Raw genomic sequence first — 24,767 nt, 5'->3', positions numbered from 1 at the left:
GTATCTGGTTGAGTTATTGCCCCCCTGAGGTTGTGGCCTCAAGGTCTCCTCCATCTCTGTCCCCCTAGTGTGCATGTTGTCCGTCTTATTGATTGAAGGCAAAATGGCCCAAAAATCATAAAAAAAAGAAAAACCAACAGGAATGTCACACATTAGGGAAAGCAGTATCTTTCAGATCAAGTCATTAAAATGCCTCAGTTGTTTGGATAGAAACAGGTTCAGTCGCAGCTGTTTTCAATTACTTTGTTTTTATTTTATTTTTTTTAGACATGTTAAATAAGGGGGTAATCAAATGTCTTCCAGTTGTACAGCGGTGGACAAATTGACACAAAAGACGGATGTAAACAGAACAGTGGGATTTCATCAGGCAGGTTTGGCCTACGTCAGTATAAATAAATGTTACTTGTTTTGCTTCCAAGACAAATAATAGTCCGACCCATGAAGTATAGGTCAGTGATTAAGACAACAGTGAAAATTAAGCATGGTTTTGGGAGCAACTGTTATTAAATAGATTATCTTACAGCTACATTAACATTTATGTGTTTACCAAACACTTTTATCCATAACTTTTAGGTGTTTTTTTTATTGACTATTTCACAATTTATTTATTTATTTTTTGCTAAAATTCAATACTGTCTAAACACCTAATTTCCGATTCATATATATAGATACAATACAGATATATGCAGGCGTTTTCTCCCAAAACTGAGGTCAACGTCTCAGGAGCCTACTGAGTAATTCCAGCATATTTGGATTTTCATTATCAGAGGAAAAACTGATAACAATTCGTACTGATATTACATAATTATGCTAATATCGGCAACCCAGGCACCTGATTTGGGATTGACAGTAGTAGAAGACCAGGTAACGATACCAACGGGTGATCATTGGAAGCATTCAGTGACAGACACAGGTCTTCCAATCTCAACCCATGCAGATGTTTGTATAAACCAGGGGTCACTGACCTTTCTGAAACTGAGAACTACTTCAAGGACCCTTAGTAATATGAAGTGCTACTTGTTTGATTCAGACTTCCTCAACAATGTAATAATAGTTAGTTCTGGGACATACAATAGTGGACACTCTTCTTACCATCGTCATTGACCCATTTGAATACAGTTTCAAGTGAAACTGATTCAAAAAGCACAGTCACAGTACAATTTCTGACCCTCTTGTTGATTAGTTTTATTTTTAGAACATTCATGTCCATGTGAGCTACCATATGGCCCAGGGGAAACCACGTTGGTGACCCCTGGTATAAATAATCACTGGTTAATTCACAGACGACACATTTTAAGACCCACAGACCGTCGTAGGTTTGTCCTCATCAACAGTTCGAGCCCAGAGGTCACACGCGTGTGTGTGCGGTGAATGTGTCTGTTGTTTTCGAAGCAGTGACTTGTTGACAGAGAGGTAAGAGGAACAGCCTTCAAACACACCCACAGGCAGGACCTGCGTCTCCATGTTACCCTGCCGGGGGCCATATTTGTTGATTCTCTGGCCCGGGAATCATTAATTCAGGTGCAGACGACAGGGACGAAATTTGAGAGTGGTGTTCCAGAACAGACACACTCCTAGGGATCCTAAACATAAGCACGTGCATGCACGAAACATGCATTTGTTCATGCATGGAGGGGTACACACACACAAGTGCACAGTGTTGCATAACAAATGATGGCACTTTAATTGCAGAGCCTGTTTATTTACTCCTGGATGTAATGGATAATCTATCTTTTCTCAGCAGCCAATCAGAGACAGAGAGCAGCGCCTGCAGAACTTGATGCTTACCTTTAAAACTGGACTCACTTAAACTCCAGAGACTATTGAATAAAACCTCGTTCGCACCCAATCGTAACCCTAACAGTTGGATTATCGACTAGCCACAGATTATTTCCAAACCTTACCTCCGCAGAATCAAACTTCCTGAACTTCACCCTCTCGGTCTAAGTGACTGATGATAACGTCCTTAGTGATTGGTAGTTATTTCGGAGCCTATTTCCTCCGCCAATGAGGCGCCCCCAGTATGCCAGACATACATCATTGCCCCCCCACACTTTTTTCACCACCTAACCCCCACAAAAGAAGTGTGTTGTTGCCGACCACTGTGCAGCCCCAATAACAGACACATTTCCTTTCTGCCTTTCTCTCTTTTCCTCCTCCCTCCCCCATTTTATTAATGAGCACTTGATGTCAGGGCTGCAGTTAAAGAATTCTAAAGGAGCTCTGGAAACTGGCCAGACTGTCAGAAAATGCTAAACTACAGCTCTGAAAATGTGTACAATGGACCTGGCAGATTTGTGTGTGTGTGTGCGTGTGTGTTACCAGGAATTTAATTCAGTGATGGAACCTTTTAGGAGATGACCAAGGAAATTAAAAACAACTTGAGCTCCTTCATATTAAAGTGTGCATTTGTTTTTAATTCTTTGTGGCTGAGCTCTTGAACTGATTCTCTACTCACCCCCCCCCCCCCCCCCCCCCACCCCCCCCCCCTCCCTCTCTCCCCCCCTTCCTTCCGTCAGGGAAGAGTTTCTGAGCGCAGGCTGCAAGAACTCAACACACTCAAGCAGGAACTGCCTTTTTTTGTTTTTACTGTTTCATAAAAACGGTTCGACGATTAAAACGTTTGAAGATGCATTCTTCCCTGGACCAACAACGTTACAGACACAAGATGAACTCTGTAAAAGGTCAAGTGGTTGAACATTTGCCAATCCGGTCATCGAAAGCCCCGCAGTATCACATAGTTAACCCTGAGCATTTACCAATTTGAAGGAAACATCTATGGTCCCACTCCCTGACAACAACGCTACCAAAAGGGCACAAAAAATACTTTAGCCTTTAGCATACAACTAGGCTTAATCTCTAATCACTTCAATATCTAAAGGTACAAACACAGGGAAGTCATTCTTAGTAAGTTTGGTTCAGGCCTCTTGACTTCCCATAAATTGGTCACCTGGACCTCCTATGTCTCTTATGGGTCATTCGGCGGCCCAGATCTGTTGTTTAAGAATGTCTGAAATACCTTTTAGTTGAAGCTGACATTTTGAAGTTGACATTTTCAAACTCTGTGTGTGATGATGGTCTAGAATTAAGCCAGGAAAGGGCATGCATGTGTGGAACTGTTGGCCACATTTTGATAATCAGACGTGGGCCACTAAAAGCCTGTAATTCATTATTTCACATAGTCTAAGTGGAAAAAACAAGAAGTGTTTGACCCATTGATGTAGGTATTTTTGTAGTGGAACCATTGATTTGAACTGTTCACTTTTGAAAAAGACAAATTTTCTACAGCAAAATTAGTCTTTGTCAAACTTGACATGGGGTTTTTGGCTGGCTTTCTTTCTCTAGCCCACTGCCGTGTGTGAAGGTTTCTTAACAGGGTGTCAGTCATCAGTCTACAGCTCGGAAGATATTGGCATTCCGTCCAATGCCTTGATTTTCCGAGCTGTTTCCAATCGAGTGCAGGAGCTGGGTTTTATTTAACAGAACCGCGGTGCGACAGGGTTCTGGCCTCACATCAACCCAACATCCACTTTGGACAACTAGTGTGGCTGAGCTGGGCCTGTGGAACTGTGGAACTGTGGCCGTAAACACGTGCAAACTCTTGGACTGATTTATGAAGGCTTGAATGTGCTTACATCTGCAGCTCTTCGTTTTTTGGTTGTTTTTTTACATGTTTGACCTTTATTTAACCTGGAAGTCTCTGGAGAAGTTTTCCTGAGGAGTTTCTCAAAGCTTCTACATTTTTGGGAAATATCACAGCAAGGACTTCAAAACCGAACAAACCACAAAGACCGTCTTATTGTTCTGTGCCAAAAGGAGACGTCCTTGTCTGCTGAGACAGAACCGCATCTTTGTCCCCCATTTTATTTATCTCCTACTTCCTGCAACAATGAAAAAAAAGGGAAAATCTGGAAGACGAAGTCTGAGGTTCAGACTTCCTTACAGATCAGGACCACAGGGAAACCGAGAAGGAAATGTGCGGAGCCTACACCAGCCAGTTTACAGTAAGAACAGCGTGTTTATACGTTCCACCTCTGTGTTCTTTTAGGCTGCCATATGTTTGTTTAATGAACCGATATCATGTTCTGTTTGCTTTTTCTACATTCAAAACCGTTTTGAGTGCCACTCTTCTCGTTCCTCTACTTTTATTTTCTTTTGTTCAAGTTGTTACAGCTGTCGAATAGTTGTTCCGAGGCCTGATGTTTTCTGTCACTGTACGTTTACTGTGTTGATCCTCTGAATCTGAAGTGACTTGCGTAAAAAAAACAATATAGTATTAAAGCACAATCAAACTGACAGAAAAGTCGTTTTTATACTTTATTAATATCAACACTATTTGTCAAGCTGTGCCAGTACATTAAAATAAACTAAAATTACAGGGTGCTTGACTTAGGTCAGGGTTCATTTCCAAGTGACAACGTAACTCGGATTTCCACCTTACGTACTTCGGAACTTACAATAACATATAACATATCACAAAATCAGGGTTAAATTTGAGGCGGAAACTGTTCAGCGTCGAAAGAAAGTCGCCTTAACCATCCATTTTCTGTGTTTCAAGACCTCCCACAAAATATGTAGGAAAACGGAACCTGCAGCTAACAGCAGTGGAGACCACGTGGAAAGCGTGCTGTTGGATTCTTCATTTTCCTTCATTGTTGCTCTGACAAAACCTGGAACGTCTTCATCTTCTCCTACTTCATCTTGCATCCATCCATCCATTTTCATCCGCTTATCCGTTACCAGGTCACCTGCAGGTGGTGAGTCCACTGGAAGGTACCAACCACCCTAACCTGGATTCGAACTTGCCCAGGAGGTGAACCTTGGGGTTCCACACCAATGACAGAGACATTGCCCCTGGGCCGAAGTGCCACTCTACTTCGTCTTTTAAATATAAAATCACATTCAAGGCTAGTCAAACTTGACCCTCCCAATCTTCCTGGCCTCCTCCATGATGCCACCACCTCCTCTAATTTCATTTCTTCTTCTACGTCCACTCGATTGCCACCCTCTGTCGGTCTCACCACACTGAGGAGCAGAGATTTCAGCCACTGTGCTCCCTGATTCTGGAGCTCACCAACACCAGGAACATCATGTCACTGTCACACTTCAAATCTAATCTCAAAACCCATCTCTTTAGGCTCCTTCTCTCTCTCTCTCTCCCTCCCTCCCTCTCTCTCTGTGATCACAGTTACACTGTGTATCTCTTAAGTGTCCCTTTGTTGTTTTTTTTAATGTAGCTTTGTTTACACTATTGAGCAGTGATCCAAATCCGGCCTGCCGGACCGCCCAATCCAGCCTCCAACTGGATTCAGAATTAAACATCAAATAATAATGTTATAATAATAGTATGAAAATGTGATTCTTTTCCTTCTGTCTGCGTTTGTCTCCTCAGGAGACGTCCAACCATTTCTGCCTTGTTTCACTGACTAATTGGCCAATAGTGGTTGTAGCTGAACTACTTCTATCAAAAAAAAAGAGAAAAAAATACAATAAACAATGTCTCCTTTGACATAGTTTGTGTTGTTAAATAAGCAGGTATTTCACCACCGACGGCAACTACGACAATAGAATCCTGCACTGGCCCAGACGAATTCTCGCACTTTTTAGTCTTGACCAATCTCTCTCTCTCTCCCTCTCTCACTAGCTCTCATAAACTCTGCCAGATGTTGCCCCTTTTTTTTCCTCCTGGGGGAATTACAGGAAGATGGGGGTGGGAGAGTAGGGGTGTAGGAGGTGATAGAGAAGGTACGATACGAAAGTAGAACAAAAAATAAGGAGGAAGCGGAGGAGGAGGAGTGTGGCGCAGACTCAGAAATGTGGCCCATCATGTTTTGGAGCCGTGTCTGACGCACTTAGCACCTGTCCGGCATCAGCCACAGTAACATTAGCCGCGAGAAGAACTGAGAGCATGTTTTACACACACCATGAAGATGTGCCACATGGGTTTCATCTCTGAAAACAAAAATTGTTTAAAAACTACTACTATTTTTGTCTAACGTTTGTCTAGTTTAATTTCTTTGAATTTTTTGAAACATTAATATGACTTTGGGCTATATTTCCTAATAGTTTTACTTTTATCTGCCCTGTTGTTTTAATGTCTTAAGACTTTTTAACACTAAAATTTCACAATTTTGTTTTAATTTATTGTTTACATTTTACCTCCTTTTTTGCAATTATTTTAACTGTATTTAAACAACATCAGTTCTTTGTTTATTTAACTTCTAATCCTACATTTACTATGATTGCGTTGCCTGTAACAGACATTTATAAACAAATGAGTCTTACATACGTTGAAAAATATTTTAAAAAATATGAGTGCAGAGGAAACCTGCTTAGGAATCCTCCATCCTCCCAGTTATTTAAATAGTGACTTAATATATTTCACATGTACTTCAAGGTAGTTTCACAAAGTTCTCGCCTTCATCTTGCTTTACCTTTTATGTTTTGGCATTTTCTTGGTACAACCAAGGAATTAAATTATCACAAAATTACAACAAAAAAAAAAAAACACGAATCGAATTAGTTAATCAACGAGTATCTATGTAAAAAAAAAATGATGCAGATACATCAACAATGTGTTGAGAGACTGAAGGTGAAATAACATGAGGAGTTTCTGTAAAACATAAAAAGTGCTGACCTGGGCTTTTCTTCATTCTGGCCACATTCCATTCCGACTGAACTGCATGCCACTCATCCACTTCTAATGTTTACTGTTATTCTATCTCCATTTCCTCAATCCAGGTGTAACTGGATACAACACTTCACTATTCAATCGCAGCAATTTGAAGCAAGATTTTTTTTTTCTGGTGCTGCATGATATCAAACGTATTTTGTCGTATGAAATATTTCCCAAACGAATCACCTCAACAATCTCCTGCATGCATGCATATATGTGCAGCTGATGGGACAAACGTTGATTTTCTGTAGGCAGTAACTGGATCTGCAGCCTTCCAAATCTTCTTTGTGCTACTACGGATGAAGTAACGGCCTTCTTCCAAATCTTCTCTGTGCTACTACGGATGAAGTAACGGCCTTGAGTGTTTTATATGTTTATTTAAGGTAATAAAGATGCTTTTGTTGCAGGCTTTTCAACATTCAATTCTTTTCTCCTTCTGTCTCTGCTTGTCTACAGCTTTAGGTTCGCTCCAGCACTGTAACCTGCATAGATGTTTTGGGATGTGAGATTGAGCTTTGCTGCAGGAAAACAAGTTGAAAACAGGTTAGGGTTATTACATGGAAAGTATGAAAGACAAATCTTAGATTTTTATTTTTATTTATTTTTATGTTTGTTTCTACATTTCTCACTTGTAAAAAATGTAAATAAATTGTGATATTAACAAATTAAAAGATGCTAAAAAATGAGGTCATGTCTTTCGTACATCTAGATCTAAGGCTATTGTAACTTTGCTATCAGGTTGTCTTTAAACAGCTGTTCAAAGACTTCGTCTTATCCAAACTGCTGCAGCAGAGACCACATCACTCCAGTCCTGCGTGGGTTCTCTTCACTGTCTAGCTGTAAAATCTAGGATAAACTCTAAAATTCTCCTCCTCTCATATTAAGCTTTTCATAACCAGGTGCCATCATATATTGTATCTTTAATAAGACCCTACTAACCTAACAGATCACTTCACTCTAAAAACACAGGCCACCCTACAGTCCTCCAGAGCGAATAAGAGTAGAGGGAGGCAGAGCGTTCAGCTCTACTACTCTTCTAAAAAACAAATAAATTATTGTCATTACAGTAACTCTGTCTCCTTTTTCTCCACTAGTTTGTCTCCGTCTTCTCTCTCCTTGTCACTGTCTTCACCTCACAGGTTCCTGTGACTCCAGAACTACAGGACCTGATCCAGACCTGACGGTGATGTCATTATTTATATTGTTATTTATAACTAATTAAATCTAATTCAGCAGAACTACCTTAACATCTGCCATCTAACTGTACATATTGCACTTTAACTGTATATTAGACTGTACTTTATATATTTTAGTGTTGTATGTCGGCTCTTGCTCTCTCTTCCGTCCCTCGACCTCTTCTTTCCCCTTTCTCTCTTTGCTGAGGCAGACGACAACACTGAGTCTGGATCTGTTGGAGATTTTGTCCAGTTAGAAAGGAGTTTTACTTCTTGTTTCTTTTTTTTTCTTTTTACATTTTTACAACGATGCCAATACTGTCTGTGAAAATTTGATTTGGTTTATTTGAATAATATTATAAAATATACGGCTGTACTTTGTATTTATAATATAAACTCATTCATATTAAACATTAACTATTTATATTATTTATATAGCTTATAAGTTGTATATATATTTAATACATAGTCATTGTTTTTAGTAGGTCAAAATACTTTTTAAAATTTAGAACCGTACAGTCCATTGAGACGCGTGTGTTTTGTGAAAATAATTTTTGATTTGTTGAGCCCCAGCCTGGTTTCTTCCTCCTCAAATTCCATCCTTCTCCGATGCTGGTGACTGGCAGCAGAAGTAGAAAAAAAAAACAGTAGAAGAAGACGGAGAAGGAGGAGGATTGGATGAGAACCGTGAACGCGCATGCGCCACAGGAGAGTTTTGCGGCTCTGCATCCAGGCAGCAGCTGCAGTTTGAGAGAGGAGGCGACAGGAGCAGGTGAGAAAAAGGAGAAACAGGGGAAGAAAACAACAGGAGGAAAACTTTGAAGCACTTCTAACTCGGACACGGAGCCGCTGGTCTCGTGTCTTCTGCTAAGACTTCGTGTGTTTAGAGACGCCAAGGTTCTGGAAAAGACGCAGGAAGTTTCCTGCTCGAGCATACTGCCTGAAGCCGACTCACTTTTTAAAAACACTTTACATCTTTTTCAAATATCTTTACGAACACCGTGGAAGATTTTTTCTTTTACAATATTTTTGGACTCTGAACTGCGAGGGTTTTGGGACGTATTTTCCGCAGAATGGAAATTAAATTAACAAGTCGTTTGTGGCGTGGACCAGCGCGTGGATTGTTGCTCAGGTAAAGACTCCACTAATAAAATCAAAACGAATCCAAACGCGCTATGACCTGAGGCGCGTCACAATCTGGATTAATAAAACATCTATTTGTGCTTTGGGTTGTGATCGGGATCAGCTTCACTTCCTCCAGAACTGTCAAATTATCTCAAGACGATACTAATTTGAAAGGAGAAGAAGAATACCATTGTTCTTTTTTTTTTCCAAAAAAAAAATAGTTTCCACAGACTTGTACACAGCAACTCCGAGGCTTCGAAGAAACTCAAATCGCTGACGAACTGTCAGTTTGGACTTTTCCTGCTCCAGTCATACACCTTAAGGACAAAGAGCATTAAAGACTTTAAGGACTTTAACGAGTTCTGTAGGGACTTTAATAAAGCACTTTCCAAGAGATAGAACCTTCCGAGAGGAGGGGGGAAACTCAATCCACCTGACCTGCACTGGGATTATCAGTTTGGTATCATCTGCAACATAAAGTGGATTACACCTTCTAACAGACCGCAGTTTGATCCTAGGTGAGTAAAACCCAAAGTCAAATCCTGTTAGTTTCTCATTAGACTGTCGCTCAACATGTGGATTTGTTCCACTTCTTGGATAGGGATAAGAAAAAAAAAACAGTTCTTGGCAGATGTGATGTGTGAAACATGCCTCCCTAACATTCCTCCTCCTCACCGTCCTGTGGGTATTCTGTCACCTGCATTGAATAAGTCGTCTTAAAAGTAATGAATTCCACGCACGACCGTGCGTAAAAGTAAGAGAAGTTTCAAATCCCCAGTCTCCAGTTTCTGCCGTTACCTGGTTCTGTTTAAAACCAGTGGAACCTCTTTGTGCTGCCTCTCCTCCAAATCCTTGTACCTGGCTCCCTCTCCTGGTTTTTGCAACACCACTGGCTCTGACCATTGTTTCTGTGTCAGAGCCAAGAACATGTCACTCATTTCAACGGTAAAGCGTGGTCTTTAGAAAACACCTCAGCATTAAGAAAAAAAAGATTATTTTTAATTCCATTAACTAAGTTCGTATGTGCTCAAACGTACATCTTTTAATGTGCAGAAAAAAGCCACTTTACATGGTGCTACTTTTGTTCTGCACCCACCAGTTCATTTCACAGTAATCCTGTCCTGTTTTCTTGTAGTGATATTTTATTTTATTTAAGTGCTGATGAAAAGCACAGTGAAAAGCCAATATGATCTCGAGATGCAGATTTATTTCAATCGTTAGTTACGGTGAACGTGTCCGCTATTATGTTTTAGTTCAACTGATTTACCGCAGTTTCTAGAAACGAACCTACATGTTGCGTTCTCAAATCTTTAACTTTAACATTTCTCAAAGTCGTTGCATTTCTAACAAAAAATAAAAATGTAAAAGTGCCATAACTTAAAACCAGTGACCTACTGTACGCCTTAGTTGGTTTCCGTAATCAGAAAGAAATAAGAAATAAATAAAAATCTCTATTTTATAATATATTTTTATTCTTTACAGTTTAAAGTTTTTTGTGCAGAGGAGAATTTTTACCCACAAAGAACGCCAGTTTCCTGGGGTTAAAGAAGTCAGGCGTTTACAGACTAAGGAGAAAAAGTCGAACGAGAGGAGGCATAAATAAGAATTGACAAAGATGCGCTTTTTAAAATCCTTGCGACCGAAATCCAGGATTTTCACATAGAAATGACCTGACAGGGAAACGTTAAAATATAAAATTAGAAAGAATTCAATGCAGACAGGGGAAATATCCTGAAAAAATGAGTGAGTGGTAACGACGAGAAACAGACCCTTAGAAACTGTGGTGTGATTTTAAGCTCGTGATTGCAAACGTACAGGATTCCGTACAATTGTGTATTATGTCAGGAGTTGAATTCGTACACGTGGAAATATTTATCTTAGCAGAATGTTCCCGTGCTTTGATTGGATGAAGCCGACTAGATGTGAGCGGTACGCACCTGTACGTGTCAGTTAATGTTTCACAAACACGCAATTATCAGCTGAATTTTCATATTTTAGCGCCGAATAAAATTCATGTATAGTTAATAAAAAATATGCGGTGAATAAAAGTGTGTTTTTTATGCTTAACTAACTAACTAAGCAACTGCGGTTAGTCAGCTTTAGCTTTATGTATTTGCCGGAAATTGTGTACGTGTACGTGTCTGTGTGAATGTGCGCGCGCGCGCACGCACGCATGGGCTTCCTCGTACACGACGGTGAACTTGGCCTGCTCTTTAATGAATACTTTTAGGCCCCCATTCCCACGCACGCAGAACCAGAACCTGGAAATATTAACGCTGTGTGACAGATGACACCCTTTGTAATACACGCGGCCGTACAGGCACAGACGTACCTATTCCTACCTATACCTTTTTTTCAAACTGGTTTTCTGGCAGCAATGTAGCGCAATGTGTCTGCACGTTTTCAGCATTTTAATTCACCGTAAAGTTTTAGTCAAACTGCACGGAAGTGAAAAGGTCACGAAAATGTAAACACTTTTGTCAAGTTTTTTACACATTATAAACTTTTAGAAAAATACATTTATTTTAAAGAGTAAGATCTGACGCCTGAGGGATTTTTTTAAAAAATAAATCACGTTAGGATGTTTTCAATTAGGCGCATTAAAAACATTTCTGTGGCCGTTTTGTTTTTATTTCACAACCCTGTTTGAGAGGGTTTTTTTATTTTGCAAAATTACCGAAATTCAATCTGTCTCCAGAGTGTTGCTGAAATCCCACAAAAATCTAATTTTCGTGTTTTTTATATTTCACCTCATCGTGTTACAGAAACGTCGTCAGATTTGCGTTATAAGGCAAATTAATTTAAGTTTGAAACCAAGGTTTAGATTAGAGATGGGAAAATGTTTTTGTTGTAAATGCTAAACAGGATGTATATTTAAAATGCACACGTGTGTCACGTGATTATTTTTCCCTCTTTTGAAATGATTCACACTCAGACTCGCTGCCAAACGCTGCGCTGTGCACGCTCTAGTGCCACTTGTTTCACACGCACGCGCACACATCAACCTTACTATTCCACTTCAGTGGTGGTCCAAAACAGAGGTGTCCAAAGAGGCCGGGCCCAGACAGCACCAAAGACTGCTCTTCCTGAAGAATATAATTAAATTCATTTTCAATCCAGTGAATTTAAACACGTTCATTTCACGCTAAGTCTTGCATGTTAAATCCTAATGCAAGACTCACCGATTTGGACAGAATTCTACAAAACATTTCAGACATTCTAGTAGAATTGTGCTGCAAGTTAGTTTAGAAAGGTTTGCCCACGATGTAGTCAAAGCAATTCAATATTTACCTTGGATAATACAGTTAATCAGGGGAAATAATTTATTTTTAAAATTATTAACCATAAATGAAAAATGTACTTTCCACAAGAAAATGTAGTATTGTCTAAACTAAAAAATGTTTTAAGCTTTTTCTTAATAATATAAAAATATTCAATAGTATTAATGAAAATGCAAAAGTAGATTAAAAAACATTAAATCAAGTCCCAACATTAAAATGATTAAATATTTAAATTATATATTTTCATGTGCCTAATGTGACATAGTTGGAAAAAAATAGGATTTTCAAATATTGTGTCTTTAAAATGTAAAATTCAAAATTTTCATAAAATGTTTTTTGTCCTTCTCAAACTAGTGACAGTTAGACAGTCAAATCTGCCTTGGCTCAAAGGCTACAGGGCATCGCCTTCCATCTGGAGAGTCAGGGCTTCAGCTACTGACTCCGCTGCTTTGCGTGACATCATGAAGGGCCAAAACAATAATAATGGGGGAAAAAAGCTGAATTTTCATAAGTATGATCCATCACTGGTTAAACCAGTGGCTGTTTTGCCACATTTATGGGGCAGGGTATAAACCTGTCTGTATTGAGTGGGCGAGCATTATTTCTTGTGTGTGTGAGCGAGCGAGTGTGGTACTGACACGGATCCTGTTTCATGTCCCTTTTCCCTCTCCTCCAGATATCATCAGCATGAACCTGGTCTCGGTGTGTACTCGTGGTCTGATCTCCTGCTGGCCTCATGGCAGCGTCCTGGACTCCAGAAACTGCGTCTTTGCGCTGACGCTGCTCACTCTGCTCATGCAGGTGGTGGTGGAGGCCAACTCCTGGTGGTAAGAACCTCCATATAACATTTACATTTACATCCAGACCAAAGAGTAAAAAAAAAAAACCTTTATGTCTGAAATTATAATCACTCACAATTTTATCAAGTGGCATTTGCTCTATATTAAAGTCACAATATTGTGATAAGGTTCTTTACAATCAGTCTAAAAGATAGCAATACCACTATTTGGCAGTATTTGTTTATTTTAATATAAAATACTTTTTAAATGAAATAAAAATGTTGAGGGTTTATTCTCATTTTTGATGATATGGTACAGTACATGAAACTGACAAATTGTTAAAAATCTTCAAATGCCTCCACACTTTACCTTTAAAGTTTTTTTTAATTTACAATTTATATTAAAGTTTAAATAAGATACCAAGTAGTGCAGCCAGTGACTGAGGTTTTAGGCACAGGTCTTGGTCCCGGGGTTCGAATCCCAGCCTGGGCTGCGGGCATTTTAATTTTTGTGGAACAGTGTCATTAGGTTGATGTATTGTTAAATACATGGATTAAAGTGGACAAATGTGGGTGTGATGGCAAAGAAAGTTGCTTCACTGACTCCCCCTAGTGGCTGTTCAAAACGAACCATTAAGACTGCACGTTGGTGAACTTCGCAGCCTTTTAATATCCAAATATTATTTATATCGGAGAGTAACCCATTTTGACAGTTTTATTCTGATTCAGTTTTTTTTTAGTTTCATACTCATTATTTTTGAATCTCAGAGTTTGTCCAGTCTGTTGATGAGAGCTGTTGTGTCATGTACGGCACCAGACTGAACAAACAAGTGTGTATGTGTCTCTGTGTGTGTGTGTGTGTGGCATTTTAAAGTATGTTTTTCCGCTGCAGTACAAATGCCACATGCACTTCCTGAACCTTTCAGGAAGCGTGTTTATATTTTGAACCTCTCTAATTTTATTTTATTTTCCCCCGCGTTATTGCCAAACCCAAAATTATGAATATTGTAGAAAACATGCCGCGCTCTGTGGTTTTTACCAGTCAGCGTCAAAAATGTGTGCAAACATGAGCACTTTTTTTTTTTTAATGTGTGTCAAAAGAAAAAGGGGAAAACACTGTTTATGAGTCCAAAACACAGATTTATTACACTTTGGCTCACAGCTCTTTAATATTTCTGCATGTTTATTTATTGTATTGTTCATGTGAAAACAGATTTTTATACGTCTCAATTTTTTTGGTGGATTTAAATCTCTCCAAAATGCTCAGATGAAAGTCACAAATATTCTAGTTTCTTCTGTACAAGTCTCTTTTTATAACTTCTTCACCTCAACCATAATAACATAATTCTAAAAAGTGATGCAATGCTTTTGTTTTTTTAATATAATTCACACTTTTACTTCACAGACCTTATTGGAAAATCTCAGTCTGTGTGTTTCAGTTTTCCTTACATGAGCACACACAGGTGTAAATGATTTAGTGGTCACTTTCTGTGTGTGCACGTTCATATTTTTTTTTCTTTCCTCTGACTCAGTGTGCATTCCCTCTCTGCTGCGGCGGCTGCTGCTGCTGCTGCAGAGTTTCCTCACTCGATCAGGTTTCACTAGGGGCTAATTGTCTGTCTCTCTGGGCTCAGGGATGAGCTCCTCTAATTGTCCTGTGGCCTGGACCAGATGCTCTGATGACTATTCTTCCTATTTTCTCTGCGTGTGCATGAATGATACAAATGTGTTTGTCTCACTTTTCTGTGTTTCATCTTCATTTCTGTGATGAAAAAATCCCCAGCTCACAGCCATCTGGTCCGCTGCAGAGTGTAAGGAAACATGAATCATCACAAATGTGTTCAGAGGCAGAACTACAAATGTAGTGGGAGCCTATTTAAAGTAACGGTCATGACTGTGGAGGCTGTTTGGACCTAAATTTGGTATACATTTATGATGAGTAGCAAAAGCATCTTCTAAATAGTAGGAATGGCTCGTTCCGATACTTAGGATCAGTATTGTGATAATATGGGTTAAATTTCAGAATCGGATACTGTACCTCTGATTAGTTCTCATTTTGTACACTATTATTAATGATTTTTTTTTCTTCTCCTTCCAGACAATATAAATGGTATTTTGCAGTAAAAAGATGCAACAAAATTAAACATTTGCCCAGTTAGAAGTACAGCATTCGAACTTGGAAGGTGGAAAACTACACCTTTTTACTGGCAGCAACGAGGCTCACAAATGTCAGTGAGTAGGTCAGCAGGTCCAGATTAGAGCCTGAAAGTCTGTGACATTGATAAAGTTAGCTACCACTGACAGACTCACTACTGTTCCAGGCTTAGTTGTTGTCCTTTCACCGTTTAACCCACTTACCCAGTTAATTCTGTTATTTTTTATTTGTATCCCCAGTGATTTTTATTCCTTGCCTTTTTTGTAAACTCTTCATATCGTGTTTCCAGCTTTGTGTCAGTGCAGCCTAAAATTGTGCAGAGTTCCACTTCGTCCAGTAACAAACTGCTTCTCATTTACCATCCAAAAACAGAAAAAGAATCAAGCCCATAAAAATCAGCTGTTGAAAGGGAATCAGGCCCAAAACCTTTCATTCTTTTTTTTTTTTTTGTTCCCCACCTTCTGCAAATTTAAACTGTTGTTTTATGTGTCTGACTCCTGCAGGTCTCTGGCCATGAACCCTCTACTGATCCCAGAGGCCTACATCATCGGCGCTCAGCCCCTGTGCAGCCAGCTGGTGGGTCTGTCCCAGGGCCAGAAGAAGCTGTGCCAACTCTACCAGGACCACATGCAGTACATCGGCGAGGGCGCTAAGACCGGCATCAGAGAGTGCCAGCACCAGTTCAGACACCGTCGCTGGAACTGCAGCACAGTGGACAACTCCTCCGTGTTTGGGCGAGTCATGCAAATTGGTAAGAAACAGACGAGAGTCACACAATGACCAAGGGGGAAAACTAAAGAAAGAACAAGCCAAAATCAGTGACAAAAACTTGGCATTTCAAACTACAATAAGAAAAAGTAAAACACAATTGCAGGTTCCACATTTAGAACCATTGCCCACAGTTAGAGATTAACAAGAGTGAAGCAAGTGAGATGTGTGTGTGTGGTGGTGATGGGCGATACCTGAATTTTGGATTCGATACGATACAAAGTACTTTTTAGGTCATTTTTTTCTATAGCGATACTTTGTTTGATTTTTTTTTTAACCCAATAAAACACATGACGATACTGGCCATTTAATACTTTAATATGTATTTTTCACAGCATTGTGTCGTTCTTGCACAGTGTAACCTAAATAGTTTAACTAATGCCACTAAAGATGAAGTCTAGTGGACTTGATCACACGGAGTCACTGCTCTCTTCTGGTCAGTGGTCACATGACACAGTTGTTGCAGCAGTAAAGCCTGTCTGTAGTAATTTATCTTAAAAGATGTGGACGTGACACACATGCTTTTTCCATTCATTAATTCATATCTATACTTCATGAGGCTGGTCGATACTCGGTCGATACTCGTGCAAGTATCGTTCTATCCATACAACAGACGCCGTCCTCCCGACACTAGTGTGTGGTGAATGCAAGTCTTAAACAGAGCGGATATGTATGTGCACGTGTGTGTGCATGGACATGTGTGTGTGTCTGTGTGTCTGTGTGTGGAGTAAATACTTGCTGGGTGAGGTTGTTGGATAAATCACATGTGGCTTTGGCTCAGAGACAGCAGCTCCTGACATGGAACAGGAGGGAGACGGAGAATCTGCTTACCCCTGATGAATGGGAGAAAGTTGAACATGAACGCACACAAACACACAAAAGGGACACACACTCACTCTTCCGTGCATTTGGCAGAGCTGGACCGTATTTTGAGTAATCGGAGTGCACCGAGTGTACTCACCGATATATCAGCATGTCGTACGTTACTTTGTGTGTGTGTGTGTGTGTGTCCGTGGCAGTGCATTTGGATTTTGATAGAAAGTTCAAGAGCTTCAGTCTCTTCAGAGCTGTTTAAGTTCCTAAATCTATGACCATTATTTAGTTTTCTTTAGAAAACTACTGGATGTTTTCTGTACTTCGTTATGAGGTTGATGATCTTTATATTAAATGAAAAAATTTTGTGCGGTACAAACTTTGGTTAGGAAACCCAAAAGCATGCTGGAAGTTTGTTGGTTGGACTGGTCGTCACTGTCATCCAAATTGTCAAATATGATAGCTTTTTTTTAACAGATTTTGTATGTAGTTGGTTGTCTGCAGCGACTTCCTGCCCTGGTTCCCTCAGTGACCTTGTTTTCCCCTTGTATCACACTGATCCTAGGTTATCTCCCTGATCTAAAGCTGACAATTCTGACAATAAATGTATTAATTTTAACTGTTTTGTTGCCCTATCCTCAAAAGAAAGGAAAAAAATAAACATTGCTGTGTAGAACTTCATCCAGGGGGCATCAGACGGCATTGACTAGAATGATGAAAATACTTTGTAGTCCTTAAAGGGTTACTTTTTTTTTTGTGGCCATTTTTCAAATTGTATTTTGCATTCAGCACGTGCAAATACTCAAAACATTGTATTTTTATTTTATTTTTTTTAAAACGTACTATTGGAGATACACTGCTTAAAGTCCAGTGATCAGACGTTTTACAGTGTGGTCGGCCTTTACTGGCAGCTTGCAGGTCAGCACAGGTTTTTCCGGTTTCACAGCTAACCATTTTGCGCATGCGTTTTGTGCCAGGGAAAAGGAATGCAAAATCGTATGCAAAATTCCAGTCACTAGGCCCTTTATTTTGAATGTTGTTGAACAGAAAACAGAACCTGTGACTGGGTGCAGTTAGTGTAAAATGTTTTATAAATACTTATCAAAAAACTGACCAAAATACAAATCAGTAAATAACACTTACAGTCAAACCATTGAGACAAATGTGTTTTGTGAATTTGAGCTATACGAATAAAATTGACTTGACTTGAATTACTAAAAAAAAATAGAATTTTATACTTGAGGTATAAAAAGGATATCTGAGTGAAATTTGTTGTTGGACAGAAAAATGTGGTATTGAGTCAAAACCGTTCAACTTGTCCTCATCTGTCCTTGACATATGTCTATATCTAAAATGTCTGTCTGCTTGTCTGTCTGTGTCCTGGCACAGGGGAGTTCTAGTGATTTAAAGCTCCAGGTGGTCCTAGCATGGTCCGACTCAGGTCCTCTCTGTCTTGGCTGTAGCTTCAGAGTCAGTGTGCACAGAAGAAGCTGCAAAGTAGAATAGATCTGTCCGTCCATCTGTCGTACATAAGGCCAAATCTCCCCTTGCTGCTTGTTCTGGTTGAATAAATCAACCACACTCTGATCACCTCCTGCCAGCACATGGCCCCCTCACTCTCAGACTTTCCACTTCTTTTATTCACTTCCCCATCCACATCTCTGTTTCTTCTTGGGATCATTTTTGTATCCTCTTTTCAATTTTCCTCCATCAAATTTCTTTTTTTTTTCCCCCTCCAAGCTTATCTTTTTGGTCATCTTGTCTTTCTCCTCTTCCTCGTCTCCTTTCCTTCCTCCATCTGTTTTTTCCACCACAGCCTTCTCTCTCTGAAGGTCCAGCACAGCAGTTATCTGAGCTCTACAAGTTTTTTTTTTATTATTATTATTTCAACAACACTGTCAGCATACTATGTTGTTGTTCTGTTTTTCTTCCCCTCTCACTCTTTTTCTGTTGCACATTGTGACTTCTATCTATCATCTGGACGTCCAGACATTTCTGCTTTGGTCTGCGTTTGTAAAAGGCTATTCTGTATTTTTACAACCTCATAGAGGTAACCTGGGGGGGATTAAGTAATCAACACTTGCCCCGCAGTCTGATCAAGTACAGCAATCACTGACACTTTTCATTTGGTGAGATGCTGGCAGCAGCAGCTTGTCAAGAGTGATTTCAGTCACTGGAGGGCGCTGTCTTCACTCTGGCCAAAGCCCAATAACAGCAAACCAGACCCCTGATGAGAAGGCTGCAGGGTTTGGTTGAAGTGCTCTATAATTTGAGGTGTTGGGTGAATTCTGTCGTATGACATCACTTATCACAACACTGCACATATCAGTGAGACAAATGAGACCAATTTAAAGTAAATACAGACACAGAATTTCTGAATTTGTCTTTATTCTGATTTTTTTTTTTTACATAATAATAATAGGCGACAGGCAGTAAAAACAGTAGTGCTGATATTTACTTTAGAAGAATACATCATGATTAAAATGCTAAAAACTTGTGAAGGGATCATTTCAGGACAGGATGGTCCATGATGCAGGCTGTGGTTTGCTCTACTGATTTTAAAAGTGATATTTGTTTATTTTTAATGATACTGATTCACCTATTGTCTGACTTGTGTCTTTGTCAGAACTTTCATAAATATAGAATAGGTTACAGGAGTCTGTTTTGTTCATCTACAGGCAGTCGAGAAACGGCGTTCACCTACGCCATCAGCGCAGCAGGCGTGGTAAACGCCGTCAGCCGTGCCTGCAGAGAGGGGGAACTCTCCAGCTGCGGGTGCAGCCGTGCCGCTCGTCCTAAGGATCTGCCCAGGGACTGGCTGTGGGGCGGATGCGGCGACAACCTCATGTACGGGTACAGGTTTTCCAAGGAGTTTGTGGATGCCCGGGAGCGAGAGAAGAGCTACCCCAAGGGCACGTACGACAGCGCCCGACAGTCGATGAATCTCCACAATAACGAAGCTGGACGCAGGGTAAGAGATTACATGCACACATACATTCACAACACATGTACAGAAAAGAAAAAGTCAGAGTAGAAATCGACAGCAAGATGGAGTCTGAAAGTGAGAGAGATCAAATCGAAGAGTAGATCTCCACTGATCATCTGGGTAACAGCTCTGTCCACACCCGAATCTTTGATCTGCGAGGAGCTGAACTCACTGGAGGCAGCTCCGTTGGGATTTCCTTTCCTCTCAAAACATCTTGAAATGACCTCAAAGAGAACGTAACACCCGATATCTGCTGCCAGGCAGTTCTCCTTCTCAGAGGACAATTGACTGGACGTCCTTTTTTTATTCAGCGGCACCAGTACAGACGTGGACCCGATCAGTTGGCCCTCTTTTTTTTCTTTGGCGCACTTCATAAGATCATGATCAGAATATTCTGCAAATATTCATGTAGTCAAAGCAAATTAAATTGCGAAGCATGTGTCACACACACGCTAGAGCAGAGGGTGATGTACTCACATTTTCCAACCAACCATCTGACTGACCAGCAAACAATAACGATGATTATGATTAATGATATTTTCGCGCAAGTGTCCGAGTGCGCAGCGTGTGCACTGACAGCTGTCTGGGAATGGACTTCTGATCTAAAAGAAACAGACGAAAAAGAGTTCCTCATCAAATGAAGCGTGCAACATATGTACAACGCTCAGTTATGTTTTTGCACATGCACAAGAGCTACAGTGAGCAAGCATAGTCATGAGGGACCAGGGGCATCTCTAAAGACTCAATGGCCTCAACAGTCTCCACATCGGAGCAAATCTAAGTCATTTAGTGGCACTGAGCCTAGGGTTTGGGGGGTTGGTTCCAAATTATAGTGCCTTTTGACATCTCCTGCACATGTCCAACCATAAATTCTCAGGGAAGATTGCAGACGCCCCTTCGTTGATAGAGGGGGCCCCAGCGTCCTATCACAACAGCCCTTGGATGGACTGACTAAAAGATTGATATAAATTGCTAGTTCTTATCTGCACAGACATTGAAATGTGGTTAGTCTCAGAATCAGACAGTTAGATTGTCTGGCAATGGAGTAGCATTTGAGGACAGCAGCCAGGACTTTGGGGCTTCCTTTCTTAGACGGCCTAGAGCCGAGCCAAGACTTCCATTTTCCATTTGGAGCCTTGCGAGTAACATGAAACACGGGGATCCAGTTTCAATTTACAGACCATATATATCACTAATTGTTCACGAAAGTCTCATTTTGAACGCTACCCCTTGCCCCTTTGACAGATACCTCGAGAAACTTTGTGAATTAGCTGATGACCACAAAGAGATAGCAGAGATTTGCTTCACATATTGATGTCTGTTAAGCATTTCGAAAGTTGAAGGACAATCTTTGATATGTACCTTTAAAATACAATTCCCCTAGAATTTAAAAATCCAACACATAAATACACATCTTAGGTTCTGGTGGAAATTTACAAAATGATTGAATACAAATTGAATTCTCAGCCTTGACGAGCTCACATGACTGTTCATGTGATCAAGAAAAATGAAATGGCACTAATTTGGCTTTTAGAAAACAGGATCAAAAACTAATTCTAGAATAAAATGTTACTGAGCATAAGTTAAAATTAGAAAAATATTAAAAAAAACAGATTTGAAAAAAAAAAATTCAAAATGGTTCCAAAGCAGATGTTAGATCTTCTTATTTGCCCCAGTTGTATATAAAGCTTAGAATTGACTTGTGAATTTGTCCCATATTAAGTCCAAAGTTTCTGATCTGTCCTTACTTTTAAATGTTCTCAGACTGTCTCAGACCTGGCAAATGTGTCCTGTAAGTGCCACGGTGTGTCCGGCTCCTGCAGCCTAAAAACCTGCTGGCTACAGCTGGCCGATTTCCGTAAGGTTGGCGACGCCTTGAAGGAAAAGTACGACAGCGCCGCTGCCATGAAGCTAAACGCCAAGGGGAAACTTGTGCAGATGCACAGCAAGTTCAACGCCCCCACCAACCACGACCTGATCTACATCGAGTCCAGTCCAGACTACTGCCTAAAGAACCAGAGCACGGGCTCCCTGGGCACGGTGGGTCGCCTGTGCAACAAGACATCAGAGGGCATGGATGGGTGCGAGCTGATGTGCTGCGGCCGTGGTTACGATCAGTACAAGGCCCAGATAGTGGAGCGCTGCCACTGCAAGTTCCACTGGTGCTGTTACGTCAAGTGCAAGCGCTGCACCAAAATCGTAGACCAGTTTGTCTGCAAGTGAGAAGGAAGGCAGCGACGGCCAGTGTTTGTTTGCAGACGATGTCTTACATCTGCGCACGTGTGTTCGTGATCGGAGCAACAGCGGCGTCACACACAAGTGAAAGAATGGAAGAAAAAAAAACTATATAAATTATATTTATAGAGTAAAACAATTATGTCGTCCGAAAAGACTGACTTTTTTTCAAGGAAAAAAAAAAAAAAGGAAAAATCTAATGTCTTTAGAAACTGAGAGTATCGTGAAATATTTATTTTGAGATTCCTATATTTTGGCCCAGTCATCACCAGCTGATTCTCAATTCCTTCAAGTGATTCAAATTGATGGAGATGCTCCCCCTGACCGACCTGCAGCATTTTTGAAAATTTCAAAACACTTTTTTTTTTCTTTCTTTTTTTTTTTGTCACACGGATCAATTTCTTTTGGACCATGGCTCCAATGTTCTAGGCGAGAAGTGTTCCACCCGGAAAAAAAAACAGAGATTCTGTTGGACGCAGTTTGGAGAGGAGAACATGGAACTATGGACGTACCTATCTAATGGGACCAATCAAAAACTCAGAAGTCCCCCGCACCCTAGTCTCTTTGTCCCCTCCGGCTTCTGAACGATCTAGTTGTTGGAGTCCAGTGGCTACAATCAAGCGTTTGCTTTTTAAGGGCCTTTGTTTTTATTAAGCTTTCCCACGAGCCTAAAGCCTGATTTACAGCCGATCATAAAACACTTCTGATAGTGTAGCATATTTTATACCGACGTGTCTCTCGAGGGCAACATGAGACCTTTAAGTTGCTGATGTGTAAAAGTTTCCTGGTTGTGTTTTTAATCCACAGTACAGTATGTGAAAGCTTTTTTTTTTCTTTTTTCTTGACTATCAGACCAGTACGTTCTCTTTTTGATGCTCGATTTCACTGTCATTGTGCAATATCCACGCGTCCAACTTGCAGTTATTCACCCAGTAAGACATTTCCATGATAGAAAATTGCAAAAATTGACTTCCAATATCCAAAAAGCCCACTCTTTCTTTAATTATTATACACCTCCAAGAAACTTTTTTATGAGTTTGGTTCATTAGTGTGACCAAGGTTTCAAAAATCGATATTGAGAAGTTCTTAGATACACATTTTTTAATGCGTTTTTTTTTTTTTTTTTGTTCCTTGTTAAAAGTGAAGAGGAGCTCAGTTGTTAGTTGAAGACGATATTATTTTATTTGTGTATATATTCAAACGTTTGCCTGACAAGTTGTCTTGTTTTTTCATTCGTGTGAAAAAACTGGTTGTAAATCAGGCTTTAGCGCCTCCCCCAGGTGCTGCATCAAGCCCTCCACCATTGTGCACTTTTAATACAGAGTCTGTATGTGTCCGTTTGGCTGTATTTTTTTTTTTTTTGTTTTTTTTTTTTTTTTTGTTTTTTTACTCCAGTGCATCAGCAAAAATATATCTGTAATATTATAGCTTACATTCTTTTCCATATTAATTCAGATTATCCATTTAACATAACATTATTCTACAATACGTATCATGGTTTGAGTATATATGGGCAACAATGTGGTTACAGTGGTGAAATATTCAGTGCTCTGTGTGTATATAGTATGTCTATCCATCCAATCAGTAAAAATTGTATTTATTTTTTCAGACCAGATTTCCGAAAAAAAAAAAAAGCAAGATCAGTACATATAGAAAGTTCCAGTTGTTATAGAAGAAAACAACAACCTTCTTGAACCACATGCTAGCTTGTTTAGCTAGCTGGCGAAATGTTCCCTAAATACATCAAATATAAGAATATTAGAATATGACACTTTAATGTGTAAAGAATCACGTTCTATCACGTTTTTTTTTTCTTCTTCGAGGAAACAAACCCATCTTTTTATTTCTAGAGTTAGCGTCTTCCTGTTGGTGCCAAAATCATTTGTTCTGTTTGGGTGGTCAGAATAGACAGACAAGACGTGACAAAGAGCAGCAGGTTGTTGGTTTGAAAGACATTGCATGTGAAAGGAAAGGTATAAACAGACAATAACATAATCAGTGGTTCAAGATGTGCTTTAAAAAGTAAAAAAACAAGACCTGAAATGACTGGGGGTTGGGGGGCGTCTCCCAAACATTTCTGTCATGTTGCGTACAAAATAACACAGCTTTTACACACACGATTTGCGCTGTCATTGGTTAATGCAATTGGCGTATCGGAGGAGATTATGTTAATTTTTTCTTGTCAGTCAGAGATTTTTTATAAGCTTTTAAAATGTTTCTATTTCTTTTTTTGGTGTTTTTTTTTTCTATCTTTACACTATGAACAAAAGGTACATTCACATCCACGCATGACAATTGTTAAACAAAATAATTAAGATTTTGAAATCAGGATCCACAAAAACAACTGGGACCAACTACTGTATATGCTGATCTTGTTTTCAGAGTCACTCCCCACCCTCTCTCCTTTTCTTTTTTTTTTTTCAAAGAAAATTATTCCCACTGTTTTGGCTCTTGGATTCTTTCAAAGGGAAAAGCACCTTATTGTTTCCAGAAACACATTTTATTTTTGTTTTTCTTTTGTCACTGCTTCACTGTTTCCCACACATCACAGATTTCTATCATTACCACGAAAACTTTCGAAACCACTCATTTCACTGCTCACTATCCCTGTGATGATTTTTTACTTCAGTAGACGAAACACTTTCTACCAAATCCAACTTTGTATATTTATAAGCTTCTCAGTGAGTTTAAGGTTTGTTATAGCTGATATTTTGTTACTTTTACGAATTGGCTCAATGTTGTACTTTGTTTCAATAAATATCAAACATAAGACCA

General features: G+C 39.7%; 2 protein-coding genes across 7 annotated transcripts in view; both read left to right on the top strand.

Annotated features, from left to right (window-relative positions):
* The window catches only part of LOC103384697 (ERC protein 2-like), a 219,721-nt gene extending 210,541 nt beyond the window's left edge, over positions 1 to 9,180 (top strand). For all 6 annotated transcript variants that reach the window (XM_025059639.1, XM_025059638.1, XM_025059635.1 and 3 more), the window contains one exon: positions 7,133 to 9,180. The gene's annotated coding sequence lies outside the window, so the exon portion shown is untranslated. The remainder of the gene's footprint in view (positions 1 to 7,132) is intronic.
* Positions 8,478 to 24,767, top strand: wnt5a (wingless-type MMTV integration site family, member 5a). Its single transcript, XM_008318270.3, has 5 exons — positions 8,478 to 9,494; positions 12,934 to 13,084; positions 15,694 to 15,941; positions 19,450 to 19,742; positions 21,522 to 24,767. The coding sequence occupies exons 2-5, from the start codon at positions 12,945 to 12,947 to the stop codon at positions 21,978 to 21,980; spliced, it is 1,140 nt and encodes a 379-aa protein (XP_008316492.1). The 5' UTR covers positions 8,478 to 9,494; positions 12,934 to 12,944; the 3' UTR covers positions 21,981 to 24,767.

This window comes from Cynoglossus semilaevis, chromosome 10 (genome assembly GCF_000523025.1).
Source record: "Cynoglossus semilaevis isolate Cse_v1.0 chromosome 10, Cse_v1.0, whole genome shotgun sequence".
NCBI classification, from domain to species: Eukaryota; Metazoa; Chordata; class Actinopteri; order Pleuronectiformes; family Cynoglossidae; genus Cynoglossus; species Cynoglossus semilaevis.
Note: the sequence above shows the minus strand (reverse complement) of the source record. Positions and strands in the feature narration are given on the sequence as shown.